Raw genomic sequence first — 21,292 nt, forward strand, 5'->3', positions numbered from 1 at the left:
GCTCGATCCCAGGACCCTGAGATCATGACCTGAGCCGAAGGCAGCGGCTTAATCCACTGAGCCACCCAGGCGCCCCTCCATCAAATCTTCTATGGGGTGGTGGCTCGCACTTAGGTGGGAGAGAAGGCGGACGGATTAAATGACTACTGTTCACAGAACAGCCGCGCAGGACGGAATCACACCAGGGACTGGGTCTTTTTTTTTTTTTTTTATGATTTTATTTATTTATTTGACAGAGATCACAAGTAGGCAGAGAGCCCGATGCAGGGCTCGATCCTAGGACCCTGGGATCATGACCTGAGCTGAAGGTAGAGGCTTAACCCACTGAGCCACCCAGGCGCCCCACTTCTGGGTGTGTTTTAAATGATTTGTTCTGATGACTGGTTAGAGAAATTAAGAGCTGATATTGACTGTCTGGGATGGAAGGATTAATAAACTGAATGGTAAAATGTTCCTAGGAGGAAGAGGGGCAGTGAGAGCTATTTGGGGAGTCCATTACTGTTCTCAACTAGTGCAATGAAAGCTCTTCTTTTCATATAAGCCATTAGATAGTTCTGTCTTTTCTAGTCCCGTAACTGAAAAAGTAGTTTTTTGAAATATTTTTATAACTCATTACAGCAAAATATTGTCATAGTAGAGCAATATACAGAAATACTTACAGGAAATGGAATGTTTTTATTTTGGTAAAATATACATAGCATAAAATGTCTCCCTGGTTACATTTATACACTCCCAATGCTATGCAGCCTCACCACTGATGTTCCAGAACATTTTCATCATCATCCCAAAGGAAACCCTATTCCCATTAAGCAGTCACTCCCTACTTCCTCTCCCTTCAGCTCCTGGCAACCACAAATCTATTTTGTATCTATATAGATTTGCCTGCTTTGGATATTTCATATAAATGGACTTAACACAGTTTGTGGATTTTTGTGTCTTTCTTCTTTAGTATCATGTTTTCAAAGTTTGTCTGTGTTGTAGCGTGTATCAGAAGGTGAATAAAATTCCATCATATACCACTTTTTATTTATCCATTGATAGTTGATGGACAGTTGAGTTGTTTTATGCCTTTTGGCTAGTGGGAATAGTGCTACAGTGAGGGTTTGTATACAAGTTTTTGTTTTATTTTTTTCTTGAACACCAATATTCAGTTCTTTTGGGTATATAATCAGGAGTGGAATTGCTGGGTCATACCAGTAATTTTATATTTAGCTTTTTGAGCCAGACTGTTTTCCACAGGTCCTATGTACTTTTACATTCCCACCAGTAATGGAGGGTTCCAGTTTTTCCACGTCCTCACCAACACTTACTATTTTCATTTATATTTTTATTATAACCATCTAAGCAGGTGTGAAGTAGTGTATCATTGTAGTTTTTATGTGCATTTTCCTGTTGACTAATGGTGTTGAGGACCTTTTCTGTGCTTATTGGCCATTTGTATATCTTTGAAGAAATGTCTATGATAGTACCCCCCCTCCCCATCCACAGGTGATACATTTGCGCCCCCCCCCAAAAAGTGGTTGCCTGAAACCATGGATAGTATGGAACCATATATAATGTGTTTCCCTATACACACACACACATACATGTGATAAAGAGTAATTTATAAAATAGGCACAGTAGGTTTAACAAAATGAGAGAATAATTACTAATAAAATAGAATTATAACATACCATAATAAAAGTTCTGTGAGTGTGGTGTGTGTGTCTCTCTCTCTTGCAAAATATATTACGGTGCTGTACTCAATCCTTGTGGTCATGTGAGATGACAGAGGTGTGAGGTGAATGATGGAAGCACTCCAAGGTACCGTTAGGCTCCTATTGGCCTTCTGACACTATGTCCGAAGGAGGATCATCTGCCTCGGGACTGCAGTTGACCCTTGGTCACTGAAACTACAGAAGGCAGCACTGTGGGTAGGGATGAAGTGCTTCATTCAGTACTTTGCCCGTTTTTTCAGTTGAGTGGTTTATCTTTTATTACTGAGTTTAAGGCTTCCTTATTCTAGATACAAGTTCATTATCAATATGTGACTAGCAAATATTTTCCCCCTTTCTGCAGGCTGTGTTTTTACTTTCTTGATATATCCTTTGCCCAGAGTTTTTAATTTTGATGAAGTCCAGTTTATATTTTCTTTTGTTGCTTGTGCTTTGGTGTCATGTAAGAGCCACTGCCAAATCCTAGGTTATCCTATGTTTTTTTCCTAAGAGGTTTTTTTTTTTTTTTTTTTTTTTTAAGATTTTATTTATTTGACAGAGAGAGATCACAAGTAGGCAGAGAGGCAGGCGCAGAGAGAGAGAGAGAGGGAAGCAGGCTCCCCGCCGAGGAGAGAGCCCGATGCGGGACTCGATCCCAGGACCCTGAGACCATGACCTGAGCTGAAGGCAGCGGCTTAACCCACTGAGCCACCCAGGTGCCCCTTTCCTAAGAGTTTTAAATGGACTTTTTTTTTTTTTTTAACTGTATAGTATTTTGGACTGTATCACATAATTTTGAATGTTCTCTTATGTAAAATGTATCACCATCTGTTTATTAGATTTTGTTTAATTTACAAACACTGGCTATCTCTGTATAGTTATTTATTCAGCCATTTTGGTCTTCCTTTTACTAGCTTAGCTCTTGTCATGCAGTACTTTCAACACAGCTTGCTGATGCCATGATGTTTCCCATTACCCAGTTTAAAGAAAGAGATCTAAAAGGTAATGAAGTCAAGTTTATGTCTACTTCCATTACCCCTCAGATCAATACTTGTAAATTGCATATTACTGTATACCTTAACCATTTCTAACTACAGCTTGTACCACTTTAATGTATCACTGGGTATTTATAGAAGCACCTGCTAGATGTTAAACTAGATACAGTAGAATATTGATATGAGTACAATTGTCTTCTGTCAAGAAAGCCTTGAGAAGGAGATGGGTAAAGTAGGTAATTAAGATAATAATTCTCTTACAGTTAGGGATGAGCAAGGTGCTATGGGGGCTCAGAGGAGGGTGTCAGTAAGGTGTCACTAAGGATGTGACATGAGCATTGAACAGTGAAGAGGCATTTGCCAGGAGAAGAGAGTCATTGTTCCATTAGACAGACTAGAAAACACAAAGGTATGGGTTATAGAAATACGTGTCTTGTTTTGCGGTTGACGAGAAACTCCATGTGATTGCAATGTTGGATGTGTTGGGATGTGACAGGAGATGAATTTGGAACTAGATCATGCTGAAGATATTGGACTTAAGTTTATAAGCAAAGAGAAGCCAATGGAGGCCTTGAAGAAGTAGATCCAATTCCTTTGGTTTTGGAGGTTAGAATAGAGTGGATTTGATGTCCAGGAAAATGGATTAGGGAGTTGTGAGAGCCCAGTGAGCTATGACCAATGCCTGACCTGTGACAGTGGCAGAGGGAGTGTGTTTAGGGACTGCAGTGTTGGGAGGTAGGGGTACTGGCATGTCTGGCAACCCATGACTTAGTAGTTTGTGGTGGATTTTTTTCCCCATTTAGGATGATTAGGTCATAAAATGAGAGTTTTATAGAATTGGCTCTGCTTTCTCATAATTTACAGTCTCAGTCATACAGACTTATTTATTGAGTCTTTATTGAGTTTTATTGAGAATAAAAACATTGAACTAACGTATTAGTGGATGGTAAAGTATTTAAATCATGCATGGAATAAAGACAAATGTATTTTAGAAATGGAGTTAGTATTTATGGTGATAATTCTCAAGGATGGTCATTTCCAAGGTCAAGAAACAAGTTCCCTTTTCTCTTTTCTCAGTCTTAATGTCATATCTTACTAATTTTTCTTTTTTCTCAGATTCAGCATTTGAACTTACTAGAGTCTGTATCAAAAATAATAAGTTGGATGCTGGTACTAAGTCAGAATATTTGCATATCTTAGAATTTGCAATGATTTTAAATTTGTTTTTGTATCACATTATTAATTTGTGGCAAGTAGATCTGGCGGTGTAATTGTTGTTAAAGATAGTGAATGTTTCATAGACGAGCTAAAGCACAGAACTTTTTCACTTTGAATGTTGAAGTATGAAATATTATTTGGAGTTTGAGTTTAGCTTAAATGGGAGTTACTGTTTTCTAAACAAAATTTTAGATATTTCATAAATATGCTAAATCGAAACTATTCTTGAACTTTTCCAGAAATACTGACATTAAAGGAAGTGTTTCAGATTGCTAGTAATGGTAAGTTGTGAGTACTTTACCGTTCTTTCTCACAGTGATGCATTTCTTTATCAACACAAAACTGTGGCCATATTCTGTGTAATAATTGAAAAAAATGAACCTAATTTAAAGTGTAAGTGAACATTATGTAAATCAGTGCTTTTTTAAGTTTTACTAAGTTTATGCTACAAGAAAAATTTAAATGGAAACTAAATCAAATCTTGTGGTTTGCTATATTAATAATACCAGAGGAGTTGATATAATATATTCTTTTGTTTTCTTGTATATTCCAAAATTTTCTTTAGTGAACATTTGCTATTTTTGTACTAAAAAATACTTTTAGGGACACCTGGGTGGCTCAGTTGGTTAAACATCTGCCTTCAGCTCAGATCATGATCTCAGGGTCCTGGGATCACGTCCTGCATTGGGCTCCCTACTCAGTGGGGAGCCTGCTTCTCCCTCTCCCTCTGCCACTCATCCTCCTTGTGCTTTCTTACTCTGTCTCTCAAATAAATAATAAAATCCTTTTAAAAAAGTAAAATACTTTAAAAAACTTTTAGTGGAGTACAGTCTCCTTAGAATTAATTTTTTTTTAACCAATTTAATAAGTAGAAAGATACTTCATGGGAAATTTGACTATGGGAACATTTGGGTGGAGTGAAGTATGTGTTAAAGAATTTTATTTTATTTTGAGAATTCTTGCTTTAGCATGTTTATTGGAAGATGCACATGTAAAGACTAAAGCATTTATAAGTTTGGTAAAGTACTGTTGTATTATTGTTAATAGTTATTTCTGTTTTCCAGATCATGATGCTGCAATTAACAGATATAGCCGGTTGTCAAAAAAAAGAGAAAATGACAAGGTATGATACATACTTACTTACTCCTTCAGTGTCATAATTGTTTCATTAGCTTTTTTTCACTAGTTTTTTTTGTTTAAAAACAGTAGCCTGCAGTTACTTTTTATGTTTTGCTACATTGCCCTTAGTTTATTCTTTCCTTCTGGTTGCTCCAAAGCCTTTCTTAGAATTATCAGGCAATTAATAATTGTCTCTTGAACAAAATATTTTTCTGCTGACAAAATTTGATAATTTTGATAAACAGAACTATTCCAAAAGTGTAATTCATGCTCAGTATATAACATTGCCTCCTTTTGCTTTGTGTTTTGATAACATTGTATGTGTTCTGTTTTTATTTGACCATGTATGTATTCAGAAGTGTCTTCTGAGATAAAGCGGTTAAAAAGTTGAATTGTTGCTTACATAATTGAATGAAATTCTGTTACGAGGACCTCCTCACTATATATAGTTTTTGCTCCTTCTCCAAGGAGTGAAATCCAGAAATCTTTTGCTCTATTTTAGGAGAAATGCATTTGAGTAAAGAACAGAAACAAAATAATTAGCAAGTTCATCTAGCTGATCCTTAAGCTCTTTCCTTCCTCAGTGCCTAATCCCAGGTTTGATGATCAGACCTCCACTAGATGTTTGCAAGTGAGGTGCTCTGTGTTGGTGTCTGCAGCCTTGGCTACAGCTACTGGTAGGGGCACAGTGATCACTTGGGGGAATCCATGACTAGGTATATAATTTACTGTGGAATAGCTACTGTGATCCAGTAAATGGAAAGTTTCTCACAAAGTCCAGTACAAAGAGCTTTCCATTTCTAATTTTAGTTCACTGATTACTTGGTGCAAGTATTAGCACACATTTTGAGATCTATATTACTTTGTTACTTTGCCTTAGAGAAATAGTTAAAGGGTCTAGTTATGAATTTTATTGTATTTTGCGTTTCTTCTGGCTGTTCCAGGTTTGTTGTTGTTATTCCAGGTAGTTTAAAAAACATTCTTTTACCAGTTTTGTTTGATTTGAAACAATTTTGAGCATCTACTCTATTTTGGGTACTATGGGGTAATGGTGTGAATAGGCTCCACTGCCAAGGGAGTGAATAATACACACTTAGTCAAAGACTTCCTGTGTGAGGCATGCAGCTAGAGTAGATGCCAGCATACAAGAGTGAAGAGCACACATGAATTAACGTGGAGTTAAGTACAATAATAGCAGTCATAACAAAATGTTGGGAGAGCACAAACAAAGCAGCAGTTAACTTTGGTAATTGGGAAAGGCTATACTTTTAGGAGGTGCTGTTTGCATTTCGGATGAGTGAACGTCACTGGTTTAGGGTTAGGGAGTGGGCATTCCTGGAAGAAAAACAGTCTGCAGAAGCACATGGTAGACACCGGAAAATGTAAAGCTTAAGAGCGTGGGCTCTGGAGTTGTACTGCTGGAGGACAAATCTCAGCTTTGCCACTTACTTGCCTGAGGTCAAACTTTGGTTACTTAATTTCAAGCCTTTATTTCTCTTCAGAAAAACTCAGTAGTTGTGATGATGAAATGTGAAATACATGCAGGGCACCTAGCTTGTAGCAAGTTTTTTAAATTCTAGCAATAATTATTACGATAATGGCGTGTGTCTGGAGCATAGGATATATTTGGGGAGGTATGGCAGAGATGACAAGAAAGTAGTTTAGGGCCAGATTACTCTGTCAGTGACTTTGAAGTTTAAGTTAGAGGGACTGGGCAGCCTGTTTAAAGGAATCCTACTTAAAGGATTATCAGTGGGTAACACCATGCAATTGTGTTATACAATAAAAATCCTAATGGAAATGTAAAGGGTACCGGACTGAGGGAATCCAACTGAAAAGGTATCAGAATAGTTTGCAGAGACATTAGGATAGCCTCAGGTAGTTGTTGAAAGTGTAAAGGAAGGAATACTTTTGGATGATATAAGTAGAATTGACATGACATGGTAGAAGGATGAATTAAAAAGGAATCCTATGATTCTTGGATGATGGGGTAGATCTTGGAGTAATTAGGAGAGCTAAGAAACAGGGGCACCTAGATGGCTCCATTGATGAAGTGTCTGCCTTCAGCTCAGGTCGTGATCCTGGGGTCCTGGGATTGAGCCCTGCATTAGGCTCCTTAGTTAGCGGGGAGTCTGCTTCTCTTTCTCCTCCCTTTGCCCCTCCCCACCACTTGCTCTTATTCTCAAATAAATACAAATATCTTAAAAAAAAAAGCTGGGGCTCAGTGGGTTAAAGCCTCTGCTTTTGGCTCAGGTCATGATCCCAGGGTCCTAGGATCAAGCCCCACATCGGGCTCTCTCCTCCGTGGAGAGCCTGCTTCCTCCTCTCTCTCCCTGCCTGCCTCTCTTGCCTACTTGTAATCTGTCTGTCAAATAAATAAATAAAATCTTTAAAAAGAAACAAAAACAAAAACTTAAAAAAAAAAGCTAATAAACAGAGGCTTTGAGGGGAAGATACTCTATTCAGTTTTATACGTGTCCAGCGCATTAAAACACATTTGCGCATGAGTGCACACACACACACACACACACACACACAGAGAAACCCAGTTGGAGATGTGCTTCCTCTGACACTTAGGAGAGTGAAGGGCAAGGGCTGTCTGGATGGCTTAGTCAGTGGAGCATCTGCCTTTGGCTCAGGTCATGATCCCAGAATCCTGGGCTCTCCGCTCAGTGGGGAGCCTGCTTCTCCCTCTCCCTGCTTGTGCTTTCTCTCTCTCTCTCAAATAAATAAAATTACAAAAAAAGTGAAAGGTGAGAGTTAAAAATTTGGGAGTCATTGGTGTATTGGAATATTCTTAGTACTGGATTTGGTATTCTAAGTAAAGCAAGAAGAGAGAAGAGCTTAATGCATATTACATAATAGGTGCTCAATAAATATTTGTTGTCTAAATACAAGAACTTAAAGGAGCACAAGTATTTTAAGTGTGGATGGAAGAAAACAAGTACAAGAGAGGAAGAACAGCAGGAGAGAACCAGAAGAGAAATATGCTGTGAACTGACCAAGATCAAAAACTAATGTATAGGGGTGCCTGGGTGGCTCAGTGGGTTAGGCCTCTGCCTTCGGCTCAGGTCATGATCTCAGTGTCCTGGGATTGAGCCCCACATCGGGCTCTCTGCTCAGCAGGGAGCCTGCTTCTCCCCTCTCTCTCTGCCTGCCTGTCTGCCTACTTGTGATCTCTCTCTCTCTCCGTCAAATAAATAAATAAAATCTTTAAAAAAAATAATGTATAAAAAACAAACAAACAAAAACCTAATGACTAAGCTAATACCAAACCCCTATCTGCCTTTGATCTGTGTGTAGACTCTGCCACACTTAGTTCCGTTAGTGTATCATTCTTAGTTATGTGCAGAATTCTGCTTTAAATGTGCATTTTAAGATGGAGTGGTTGGTATTTTATAGGATTTCTACTATCTCAGAAAATAAAGATGCTTAGGTGCTGGTGATACACATTTTTCCTTGGATGGGCTCTTCCCTACAGCCACTACTAACGATAACTAAAGATAATTACACAATGAAGTAAATAATGGTGTTTTTAATGTTTTTACTCAAAGGTAAAGTATGAAGTAACAGAAGATGTCTACACTTCCAGAAAAAAACAACACCAGACCATGATGCATTATTTTTGTGCATTAAATACTCTTCAATACAAAAAGAAAATAGCACTGTTAGAACCTCTGCTTGGGTACATGCAAGCTCAGGTAAATACTGACTGCACTGTGTTTTGGATTATAACTGTCCTAAAAACTTTATGTTAAGTTTGATATTTATGTGAAGTATAAGGTATTAGAAACTAAGGTCAAAATATTCTATTTGGATCTGTGTTTTCAAAAGTAATTTAAAATGTCATCAGAATGCTATTTTGAGAAAGTTAGGGTGGCTTTCTTAAAAATGAAGATTTCACCTACTTTAGGGTAAATGAAAACACTTAACCTTGTATTTAGGCTTTGTCCACCACAGGTGGGGGACAGGGAACAGAAAGTTAAATGAATTCTGGAGTTACTCCTACTGATGGAACTTCTATTCACTCTGACTTTGGAATATATTTGAAAGAGAATGCAAGTTTGAGTTTGTTTCCTGTACCTTGCATACCTCCTGAGGTAAAAATAATGATGAGCTCCAAAGTGTCCCAAGAGGTTTGCATCAGGAAGGAGGCTAGAAAAGTAAATTTGGGTAATATGTGATGGCACACCCCTAAAAATTAAGAGTTTAAAGAAATTTGAATATTCCTTCAAATATGAGTGCTTATTAGTCCTCAATATAACATTTATCTTTGTATAAATGTAAAAGTTTATGTAACTTATTTAGAATGTTTTAACATTTTATTTTATAAATTGCTTACAAAGATGTACAGTGAAATTGAAGTCTGGTTTCTACAGTGGTTCTAAGTCCAGTAGAAGTCATTGTAAACTAGTGCACAAATGGGAATAATCCTTTGTTCTTTACCTTACCATGTATCTTGGAGATTGTTTATATGATTCACTGTGTTTCTTGTATGTTTGTTTCTGTTGTTCATCCTCCCACTCACACACCCTCTTGCCCCAGATAAGTTTCTTTAAGATGGGTTCTGAAAACCTCAATGAACAGCTGGAAGAATTCTTGACTAATATTGGAACAAGTGTACAGAAGTAAGTACTTTCTTCCTTAAAATTGAAAATGAAGTTATGAGAATAAGTTAACAACTAAATGCTGTAATCTAAAAATATTTAGCATTGAATTTCCTGACGGGCTGGTTTCCTTGCCATGAGACTGTGTCTCACATGGCTCATGGATACTTCTTGATTTTTTCACCATCTTTCCCACAGAATCTGAACTCCGAATTTCATAGCTCTGTCAAGTTTGATGATATTTTATTCTAACCTAGGTTTTATGTCTGTGTATAACAGACACATAATAGTAATTATCCATAAGTTCATTGTCTTTTCAGTTACCTGAACTGTGGGGGACAGATGGGAGTTACTAAATAAATCTTGCTTGCTAAGCCATGAAAGCTTAAAGAGAGCAAGCAGTTTTCTTTTTTTTTTTTTTTAAGATTTTATTTATATATTTGATAGAGTGAGAGAACACAAGCAGGGTGGACAGTTTGGGGAGAGAGGGAGAAGCGGACTCCCTGATGAGCAGGGAGCCCGATGCCGGGCTCAATCCCAGGACCCTGGGATCATGACCTGAGTCAAAGGCAGACGCCTAACCATCTGAGCCACCCAGGTGCCCCGAGAGCAAGCAGTTCGAAGCAGGTTCTAAGCAAGCAGTGCGAAGCAGGTTCAACATTCTGATCAGTGATATGGTCAATCTGGGATATGCAGGACATTTTGAAAAATTATTCCAAAGTTGGGTATTCAGTGTGGCTTCATCCATTTTTTAATGGTATTATTTCCATAATACCTACTTTCGCATAAAATGTAAAGCTATTTCATCATGCGTTCATGTTATTTTAACCACCTGTGCTGTTGTTTCTGTCTTTAAGAAAAGATATGCAAAGCAAATACATAGATAAACATGATTGGTAAGGAGTTCTTTGTTGTGGTTGGTAGTAAACAATATGTTTTCTGTGTTAGTGTTCGTAGGGAAATGGACAATGATGTTGAGACCATGCAGCAGACAATAGAAGATTTGGAAGTAGCCAGTGACCCCTTATATGTGCCTGACCCAGATCCTATGAAATTTCCTGTTAATCGAAACTTAACCCGGAAGGCTGGATACCTTAATGCTAGGAAGTAAGAAAACTATAGTTATTTTCGTATGTTGTATATCATATAAGGTAGTATCAAGTGAATGTAATGTATGATTGATATTGTCTGCTAAATTATTTTGTTTTACTGAAGGTTCAATCTTTTTAGTTAGCAGTATTCATGTTTTTTGTCAACTTTTTGACAGGTGGAATACATGAATAATTTTCAGAAGTATAATTCTGTTTAGATATTTATTGAATAATTTAGAATTATTTTTAAAGTGAGATGAATTTGAGTTTAAATAAATCTAGCATTACATGAATGCTATTAAATACCATTTTTATGGGGTGCCTGGGTGGCTCAGTCATTAGGCATCTGCCATTTGCTTGGGTCATGATCCCAGAGTCCCGGGAGCGAGCCCCACATTGGGCTCTCTGCTCAGTGGGAAGTCTGCTTCTCTCTCTCCCACTCCTACTCCCCCTGCTTGTGTTCCCTCTCACTGTGTCTCTCTGTCAAATAAATAAAATCTTTTTTTAAAATCATTTTTATTATACTTTAAAATGTAATTATAACATCTGGTCAACTTTTAAAAGTTAAAAAAAATTTTTTTTTTTAAGATTTTATTTATTTATTTGACAGAGAGGGAACACAAGCAGGGGGCATGGGAGAGGGAGAAGCAGACTCCCTGCTGAGCAGAGAACCTGGCATGGGGCTCGATTCCAGGACCCTGAGATCATAACCCAGACTGAAGGCAGAGCTCAACGACTGAGCCATCCAGGTGCCCCAACTTCTAAAAGTTTTTATATACAGATAGGATAAAGCAAGTTCACCTTAGAAGTAAAACGAATTCTTTTCATTTGAATTTCTTCTCCTGAAAGTTGAACTGTAATTTATGGAGCATCATTGTAATGGTTGCAGTTTGACACCTTCCAGCTTTTTTTTTTTTTGGAAATACACACACAAACACAAAAGTGGCTCAGCATACGTGAATTTATTTTAGAGACTGAAAAACATATTTTCTAGGCACCTTTGTGCCTTTTTGCAAGCTGGTTCTTTGTGATGTGCTTTATCTTGTGTCTGGCTTATGATGAGATTTCAGGTGTGTTGTTATTAAAGAGTGAATGTACTTTCTTCATTTAGTAAAACAGGCTTGGTGTCATCTACCTGGGACAGACAGTTTTACTTCACGCAGGGTGGAAACTTAATGAGTCAGGCGCGTGGGGATGTGGCAGGTGGCCTGGCCATGGACATTGACAACTGCTCAGTAATGGCTGTGGACTGTGAAGACAGGCGGTACTGTTTTCAGATCACTTCCTTTGATGGAAAAAAGTTAGTATTTTTTCCTAGTGTTAATACAGTCTGTCATGTTTTAATTACTGAAGTGCATAATAATTCCTTCTCATTCAGACATTTTATATCTACTTTGGGCTTAGTATATATTAAGATAATTTTCTTTTTTAATTATGTAGAAATGAGATGAATTTTCCTTTCTGACTTGATTAAATGAAGTCTTAATATTTTGAGGTTGTTAAAACAAGGGCAAATGGTAAAAACCTGTGATTACATGTTAGGATACTGTTCACTGAAAATTTTGCTCCATGTTGGGGAAGGCAACACAAGTTAGCGGAAAGAGCCCTAACCCTGGGGTCAGAAAGCTCAAATTCATGATCTGCTACTTACTGTGCGGTCTTAGATAAATTACATAACCTCTGTTTTTTTACATGTGAAATGGGGGTATGGGAGTCATAATTCCTACTTTGTACATTATTATACAGAAGAGAAGTCTAACATATGTATTGTGCTGGACATGTAGTAAGTGCAAACACTCATTTTTAAATGTTAAATATTCCTGGTTAAATTAATGATTTAGTCCATTAATGTGTATATGTGATTTTTAAGACTTCTGTTACCTTTGCATTAATTGAGAATCCATAGAGTAGCCTTTACAACAAGTTTTTGGAAAATACAGAAAAATATAAAAAAGGAGTATTGAATATTGCAAGAATGATCTCTCTAACTAGAAGCAACAATTAACTCTTTGGTCTGTTACCTTACGGTTTTTATTTTAACTACATTTAAAAAAAATATTTGAAGAAATACTGTATATATACTTTGGATCTGTAGCTACTTATTCAAAACATTTCACAATGGCTATGTTATAATCCATCTAAGGATATATACCACAATCTAAAATTTTTCCTAATGATAGATGTTTAAGTTATCTGCAGTTTTTTTCCTGATTAAAATACTGTTTTTGATCTTTCTTACTGTTCTGAAGCAACATGTTAAGATGTTATGGTTCACTATCTTTTATCAGTTGTTTAATTTCATATTCCTCCTTTAAATATGTAATGAATGTCAGTGACTATGTCATTTATCATGCTGGATGTTGGGAGTCCCTGTGTTTACCAGATTGTTAATATGTTAGTACAGGAATCTACATTTTTTCAGTTTTATTGCTAATAATGCTTAACATGATTTCCCATTTCACTTTCCTGGTGTGATTCAAAATTAGTAATTTTTCTCTTAACTCTTAAAATAATATCTATAGAAAAGCTAACTGTCCCAAAGTTAGTGATTGATACATTAAAAATTTTTATTTGACTATATTTATGGAGAAATAATGAGTACAATTAGTGTTTTCTGTTAGGATCACTGATTTACATTTGAAATATATATGATAAGCATCAGAAAGTTGAAATGCATTGTCTTATTTGCAGTGTACCTTTGTTATAGGCTGTCTTCTGAAAACCAGCACCTGTTTCTTTTTTGGTCTATCTTGGCCTGGATAGCCAAAGTCAAGAGTTGTTAAAATCTGAGTCCAGCCCCAGGTGGTCTCCTTTTCTTAACTAAGATACTGATTTGTTGTGTGTTTTGGGTTTTTTTAGTTTTGATACCAATTGGTTTTATATGTACTTTTAAAGATAAAAAATTTTCTCAGATCTTTTTTTAAATTGAGGGTCAAACTTCTTTCTTTTTTATTTTCCAGATCTTCAATTTTGCAAGCAGAAAGTAAAAAAGACCATGAGGAGGTAAAATTTTTTCTAAAGTTATTTTCTTCAGCAACATTTTAAGATATTTCAGTAACTAAATATTAAGATAGAAATGTGGAAAATCCTAGTTAATTAAATTTTTTTTTTCATAGAAATCTGTTGTCCTCAAGAAACATTAAGTTTCACAGAGACTTTTATAGGTAGACCTATTAAAGGAGACCTTAGAGATCATTGGTGTCTTGTCTTTTTAAAGGCTCAACTTCAGAAATGACCTTGTGACTGTTGCTATCTGGCAAGCTGTTAGTATCATGAGGTGACAGTTTAATTTATTCCCTTCTCTCATCAACTTTCTGAGACAGTATTTGCTGCATTAAGAATATAGTGGCAGCTGATATAGCATATCAGGAAGCAAGTAAAGCTTAAAACCTTGGAGAAATGAAAGACAGAAAAACAAAAATTTGGGAGTGTCTGTTCTTCCTCATGAGTCTTTTATTTTTGGCTCCATTTTTACTTCTAGTACACCAAATATGGAAGGTAAGTTACCACTAAGAACTGACACTTCAAAACCTTTGTCCTGAGAAATATTCTTCAATGAAAATATACTATAGTTGATTTTGAGCCACTTTATCTGGTATTTTAACTGTGTTGGTAAAAGACAAGGTTAGAAATTATAGAGAGGTCTATTTTTATTTGCCTCTTGTGCAAAGGAGTAGGTTTTAAAACTTGCTTTTGGTTTGTGAGGAACGTAGACAAATGTCTGCTCTCTGCCAGGTTTACCAGATTAGTATAATGAAGTTCATTGTGGACTGCAGTCCTCGAGTGTGAAACAGAAAATGTGGAAGAGAGCATTTTCTGTGTTATAAATCTGAAAGAAGAGACGTATGTAAAATGCATTCACTAGGAATATATTTAGCTCTTAACTTTTTTTATTGGTGTTAATCATGATATCTGAGTCCAGACTATCTTATTTGGTAGGGAGTAAGAGGGGGAGTGATATAAAAGACAAATGTAGGCTATTAAATTGTAACTTAACATTATTGGTTTATTTTTATTTGCTTGTATGAAGTTAATTTGGGCTTTTTTTTTTAAGATTTTATTTTTTGGGGGCCTAGGTGGCTCAGTTGGTTAAGCGACTGCCTTTGGCTCGGGTCATGATCCTGGAGTCCTGGGATCCAGTCCCACATTGGGCTCCCTGCTCAGTAGGCAGTCTGCTCCTTTTTTTTTTTTTTTTTAAGATTTTATTTATTTATTTGACAGAGATCACAAGTAGGCAAGAAACAGGCAGAAAGAGGGGGAAGCAGGCTTCCTGCTGAGCAGAGAGCCCATTGCGGGGCTTGATCCCAGGACCCTGCGATCATGACCTGAGCTGAAGGCAGAGGCTTTAACCCACTGAGCCACCCAGGCACCCAGGGAGTCTGCTTCTGCCGCTGACTTCTCTCATTCTCTCTCTCCCTTTCAAATAAATAAATAAAATTAAAAAAAGATTTTGTTTATTAGCACTAGTGGAGGGGAGGAGCAGAGGGAGAAAGAGACGTGGACTCCCCACTGAGCAGGGAGCCTGACTTGTGACTTGATCCCAGGACCTTGAGATCATGACCTGAGCTGAAGGCAAATGCCTAACCGGTTGAGCCACCCATGTGCCCCAAATATGTGATACTTCTAATGGAACTTTTATTCCGTAAAATATTGAAGATTCTTTAGAAGAACTATAGAAAAAAATATTAATCATATTTTTCTATTTTTTTTCTCTTGCAGTGGATCTGTACTATAAATAACATATCCAAACAAATATATTTAAGTGAAAACCCAGAGGTAATATTTTTATTTTATGGTATTCAGACCTGGCAAAAATGAATGATTATTATTTATTTCATAATTCCTCAAGTTCTGAAGTCTTTTAATTTGCCCTTGAATGAGTAGCTTTAACGTATCCATATATGAGCATTTGGTCTTCCTAGAAAGATAAAGTATTTCAGAAGTAACTGAAATCGGTCAGCTAACAAATTTTTACTGGGCATCAGTCCTGTGTTTGGCTTTGGGTTGAGCACCATGGAGAAGAATACAAAAGAAAAGGAAGCCATGACTTTGCCCCACAGGAGCCTGTGTGTATGGAAATACAAAACTAAAACTTTTAAGTAACATTGTATATGAAACTGTGTGGTTGAAAGTGTATGGTAATGACTAAAAGCTTAAGATTTGAGAATGTTAAGATCAGTGTGGACTTTAGTTTTAGAGAAAATTGTGGAGATGGTAGGATCCCAAGCTGGCTAAGATTTGTCCATGTTTTGAGATAAAAGATGAATAAAACATATTCTCCTATGAGAATAAAAACAAAAGCATAAAGGCAGAAATGATGTGTTTTTGAAACCTGTAGTATAATTGGAGTTGAAAAATAGCTGCTAGAGAAAAATAGCTGAAATGTGCATACAAATCACCTGGGGATCTTGTTAAAATGCAGAGTATGTCTAAGATGAGGTGGCCTGAACTCCAAGTTTTTGCCAGTTACACTTTTAGCGGCAAAGCCTATCAAACCAGATGAACTTAGCTGCATAGGTGAATCCACTACACACAGAAGAACCCAGGGGTGCAGAGAACTCTGGAAGGAATCAAGTGGGTCCATGCTGCAGCGTAGTTGGGAAAAGACTTGGTTTGGGGCAGGAGCTATGTAACCTCTGCCAGTCTCAGTGGGCCCAGCTGTGCAATAAACCTGGCTGCCTGCCAGGGCTGTGCAGGGCTGATGATTTCAGTTGAGGCAGAGCAGGACTGATTTCTCTAGGAAGCCGCCATTCTTCTAAGTCTTAAAACTGTTGTTAGTATAATTGGTTGATTAGACAGGAGCATCTGGGAACATGTAGGAGACCATGATCCTAGTTCAGGCACGAACTGAGGGTCTGAACAGGTGTGGTAACCAAAAGAGCAGAAATAATGCATTGTAGAAAGAGGTAAAACGAAATCAGCTGGACTAGTTAGTAACTGACCAATGTAAAGGATGAAAGAGATGAATTAAAGATGATTTTCAGATTTTAAGCTCAAGTGAACAGAAGAGCAATTTAAAAGAGTTCTGTGTTTATCATTAATGACTTTGAGGTACCACCCAAGACTCCTAGAATTTAGATGCCTAGGAAAAGTTTTGAACCAAAGAAACAATATTTCATGACCTCCAAAATATTAGTAACTTCTATTAGTTTTATAATCTTATGAGTGTAATCTAAGAAAATCAGTGCCAATTGCTAATTGTAAGAAGCCTTTTGCTTGCACTAATTTGATCTCTTGCCAGGTTAGCTTTTCCTTTCTGTTACGTTACTTGGGAGCACCAAAAAATTAAAATGGAAGTTGGATGACCTGTTAATATCTAGGGCATACATGGTAAATACAATGTTTGGGTCTGAATAATTCAGGGTTATGTTACTTTTCCCACAAGCTATCAGAACTCTAATATTTTCCAGATGATTCAGAATTACTTTATCTGTACTTAATGAGAGAAGAAATTCTGATCAATTTGTGGCATTGTTTTGATATTTTTGCTAACTATAAGACAAATGCAAAAGTGTTAGGATTTTTTTTCCAACATAAATATTATTTTACAAAGTAGCCAGTGTTTGAATTAAAACAGTAAGTTGAAAAAAATCTCTTATAGGAAGTTTTCTTTCAGATTTTGGCCTGAAAATATCCATGATAATCAATAAATACATAGATTTCTCTGAGCATAAATATATTCTGGAAGATCATGAAAACAGCAGCAGCATAGTCATAAACTATTTTAATATTTTGATATTTTGTGGCTGTTCCTGCTCCTTCTGAATTTCATTATTTAACAAATGTATTGAGTATACATATAGTAGGTGCTGTATTAGGTGCTGACAATACAAACCTAATCCAAAAAATCTGGTAAATATTTAAAGATCTATGTCTGTAAGAAGTAAGAGGAAGCTTAAGTTATAATGTTACAAAGTTAATTATGTATCTTAAGACAATGTGGAACTATTTTAGTAACTCTAATTTGCATTTTAAATGTAACTCAAGAACATTCTGACAACTGTATTCAGACTTTTGGTTTCCTTGCTTTACCAATTCTAGTCCTTTTTAAAACAAAATAGGAAATTGCAGCACGAGTAAATCAGTCAGCTTTGGAAGCTGTCACTCCTTCCCCATCTTTCCAGCAGAGGCATGAGAGTCTGCGGCCGGCAGCGTGAGTTACCAGACTTTGGGTTATTTGAAACCATATGGGCTTTTGAAAGTGTTAGCAAACACTTTGATTTTAGCAGTTCTACTTACATTAGTATGAAATAGTTTCCCCAAAATATAGAAAGTGTATATTTTCAGGTTGGTAAATTTACCAGCTAGAGTGCTAAATAAATAATTCCAGATGGCCCTAGAGCTTTATCTATAGATTGAGATCATTTATGTTTTTGAATTTAGTCATTGGAAAGAAAAGTCTGTAATAGAGCTTGAAGTCTGGAATTGTGATGCCACCAACTTTGGCTTTCTTTTTCAATATTCCTTTGGCTATTCGAGGTCTTTTCTGGTTCCATATAAATTTTAGGATTATTTGTTCCATTTCTTTGAAAAAAAATGGATGGTATTTTGATAGGGATTGCATTAAATATGTAGATTGCTTTAGGTAGCATGGACATTTTCACAATATTTATTCTTCCAATCCAGGAGCATGGAACATTTTTCCATTTCTTTGTGTCTTCCTCAATTTCTTTCATGAGTACTTTATAATTTTCTGTGTATAGATTCTTAGCCTCTTTGGTTAGGTTTATTCCTAGGTATCTTATAGTTTTGGGTACAATTGTAAATGGGATTGACTCCTTAATTTCTCTTTCTTCTGTCTTGTTGTTGGTGTAAAGAAATGCAACTGATTTCTGTGCATTGATTTTATATCCTTACACTTTACTGAATTCCTGTACAAGTTCTAGCAGTTTTGGAGTGGAGTCTTTTGGGTTTTCCACATAAAGTATCATACCATCTGCGAAGAGTGATAGTTTGACTTCTTCTTTACCAATTTGGATGCCTTTAATTTCTTTTTGTTGTCTGATTGCTGAGGCTAGGACTTCTAGTACTATGTTGAATAGCAGTGGTGATAATGGACATCCCTGCCGTGTTCCTGACCTTAGCGGAAAAGCTTTCAGTTTTTCTCCATTGAGAATGATATTTGCGGTGGGTTTTTCATAGATGGCTTTGATAATATTGAGGTATGTGCCCTCTATCCCTACACTTTGAAGAGTTTTGATCAGGAAGGGATGCTGTACTTTGTCAAATGCTTTTTTAGCATCTATTGAGAGTATCATATGGTTCTTGTTCTTTCTTTTATTAATGTGTTGTATCACATTGATTGATTTGCGGATGTTGAACCAACCCTGCAGCCCTGGAATAAATCCCACTTGATCGTGGTGAATAATCCTTTTAATGTACTGTTGAATCCTATTGGCTAGTATTTTGGCGAGAATTTTTGCGTCTGTGTTCATCAAGGATATTGGTCTGTAGTTCTCTTTTTTGGTGGGATCCTTGTCTGGTTTTGGGATCAAGGTGATGCTGGCCTCATAAAATGAGTTTGGAAGTTTTCCTTCCATTTCTATTTTTTGGAACAGTTTCAGGAGAATAGGAAAGTCTGTTATTGAAATTTATTCTCTCTTATAAAATTATATTTTCTGATAGTTCGTATTCAGTTTCAAAAAGAGAAAACTTAATGCAATGTCTTCTGGTTTTCTTCTGTGTTTAGGCAATCTCGGCCACCGACAGCTCGAACCAGCAGCTCGGGATCCTTAGGATCTGAGTCCACAAATCTGGCTGCCCTTTCTCTAGATTCTCTCGTTGCTCCAGATACTCCAATACAGTTTGACATCATTTCTCCCGTGTGTGAAGATCAGCCTGGCCAAGCAAAAGCCTTTGGCCAGGGAGGCAGGTGGGCGATGGCGTCATAGGGATATTGTTCTGTGATCCATTAGGCTTATGATTCCATTTTTGCAGTTGAGAGTCCTCTCTCACACATATGTATCAATTATGTTGTACTTTCTATACCTAATTTTGATAGTCAGGAAAGAATCACGCAGGTTTTTCTTTGTTTTCTGCTTCAGCTAAATAAGTGAAGATAATTTAGTTCTAAAAGTATTTAATTTTGCATTGCTTATCAGATCTACTTCTGGTATTTGCTCTTAAAATTACAAAAGAAAGTTGACAGTCCTATCTTTAGGTCATGACACTATTTTAGAAATTCAGAGTAGTACGTGTGCGCTAAGTTTATAAGAAAAATATCATCTTGGGTCAGAATAAGAAATCTCCAGGAAGACTAAAACATTAACATGCTGTGAATTATTAATAAAACATCTTCTGGTTGCATAACGAGAAATGTGAAAGCTGTTAGAATTTTTCTTTGGCTCTGGGGTGAAGGAAATGTCACAGCAAATCATTTATTTAAGTAGGTTGGACACCTAACAAATTGATACTAATTTGGATATACATGGCTGTGACCAAGAAAAAAATAATTTGTATTTGATCACAGAAATATATTAGCATTTTATATAAAAGTTCAGACATCAATTATAGAGATCAATTTCATGTTGTCTTAAGGCCAACAGTATTTTAAAACCATTTAGCTCTCTGTTTGCTTATAAAACCTATTTTTTTAAAGATTTTTTATTTATTCATTTGACAGAGATCACAAGTAGACAGAGAGGCAGGCAGAGAGAGAGAGGGAAGCAGGCTCCCTGCTCAGCAGGGATGTGAGGCTCAATCCCAGGACCCTGAGATCATGACTCGAGCCGAAGGCAGAGGCTTTAACCCACTGAGCCACCCAGGCGCCCCTACAAAACTATTTTGAATTGTATTTTTTTCCTTCATTGTGTGTGTGCCAAGAGCCACTCACACTGAGGAGGGAGGTAGCTCCCATCACTAATAAGCTTTTCTTCTTGCATTCTTGCATTCCTTGAGAAATACAGGTTTAAAACTAGACAGTGTTCAAATTAGCATAATTAACTTACAATATGTACTTGGAGAATCTAAAAAGAGGTTTTTGCAATCCTAGGAAATCCCTGACATTTTTCTTAAGTAGCTAAAATTGAAGCTAAATCAGCTGTTCTGTCCCTCTTTATTTATTTATTTATTTTTTTTTAAGATTTTATTTATTTATTTGACAGAGAGAGATCACAAGTAGGCAGAGAGGCAGGCAGAGAGAGCGAGAGGGAAGCAGGCTCCCTTCAGAGCAGAGAGCCGGATGTGGGACTCGATCCCAGGACCCTGAGATCATGACCTGAGCCGAAGGCAGCGGCTTAAACCACTGAGCCACCCAGGCGCCCTGTCCCTCTTTATTTAAATTCAAGGACTTTCACAACATGCTTTATAGGATATTGGGGCGTATGTGGGTGTATATGTATGTATGTCTACATGTCAGCTCATATACCTCTTCTAGAATGCAGCAGCATTGAGTTCAGCCTACTAAGTGTGAAGGCAGGGGCCTTTGTCAGAGTAAAGTCATCATTGATAGTAGTTCCTTAACAGGATGGGGCATTTTAGAGCTTTTTAAAAAATGTATGTACAAGTTTTTGTGACTCTTAGTTTATAACTGTAGTTTCAATGATTGAGATTTCTTCCGTATGGCTCAT

General features: G+C 36.8%; 1 protein-coding gene across 2 annotated transcripts in view; it reads left to right on the forward strand.

Moving 5' to 3' along the window:
• The window catches only part of APPL1 (adaptor protein, phosphotyrosine interacting with PH domain and leucine zipper 1), a 41,221-nt gene that overhangs the window by 11,954 nt on the left and 7,975 nt on the right, over window positions 1-21,292 (forward strand). For both annotated transcript variants that reach the window (XM_045990856.1, XM_045990855.1), the window contains 11 exons: window positions 2,609-2,696; window positions 4,147-4,188; window positions 4,972-5,030; window positions 8,581-8,727; window positions 9,572-9,654; window positions 10,582-10,740; window positions 11,836-12,024; window positions 13,685-13,727; window positions 15,444-15,500; window positions 17,786-17,877; window positions 19,414-19,596. In XM_045990856.1, the coding sequence (XP_045846812.1) occupies window positions 2,609-2,696; window positions 4,147-4,188; window positions 4,972-5,030; window positions 8,581-8,727; window positions 9,572-9,654; window positions 10,582-10,740; window positions 11,836-12,024; window positions 13,685-13,727; window positions 15,444-15,500; window positions 17,786-17,877; window positions 19,414-19,596 (1,142 nt within the window). The remainder of the gene's footprint in view (window positions 1-2,608; window positions 2,697-4,146; window positions 4,189-4,971; window positions 5,031-8,580; window positions 8,728-9,571; window positions 9,655-10,581; window positions 10,741-11,835; window positions 12,025-13,684; window positions 13,728-15,443; window positions 15,501-17,785; window positions 17,878-19,413; window positions 19,597-21,292) is intronic.

The sequence above is a fragment of the Meles meles genome, chromosome 20 (assembly GCF_922984935.1).
Source record: "Meles meles chromosome 20, mMelMel3.1 paternal haplotype, whole genome shotgun sequence".
NCBI lineage: Eukaryota > Metazoa > Chordata > Mammalia > Carnivora > Mustelidae > Meles > Meles meles.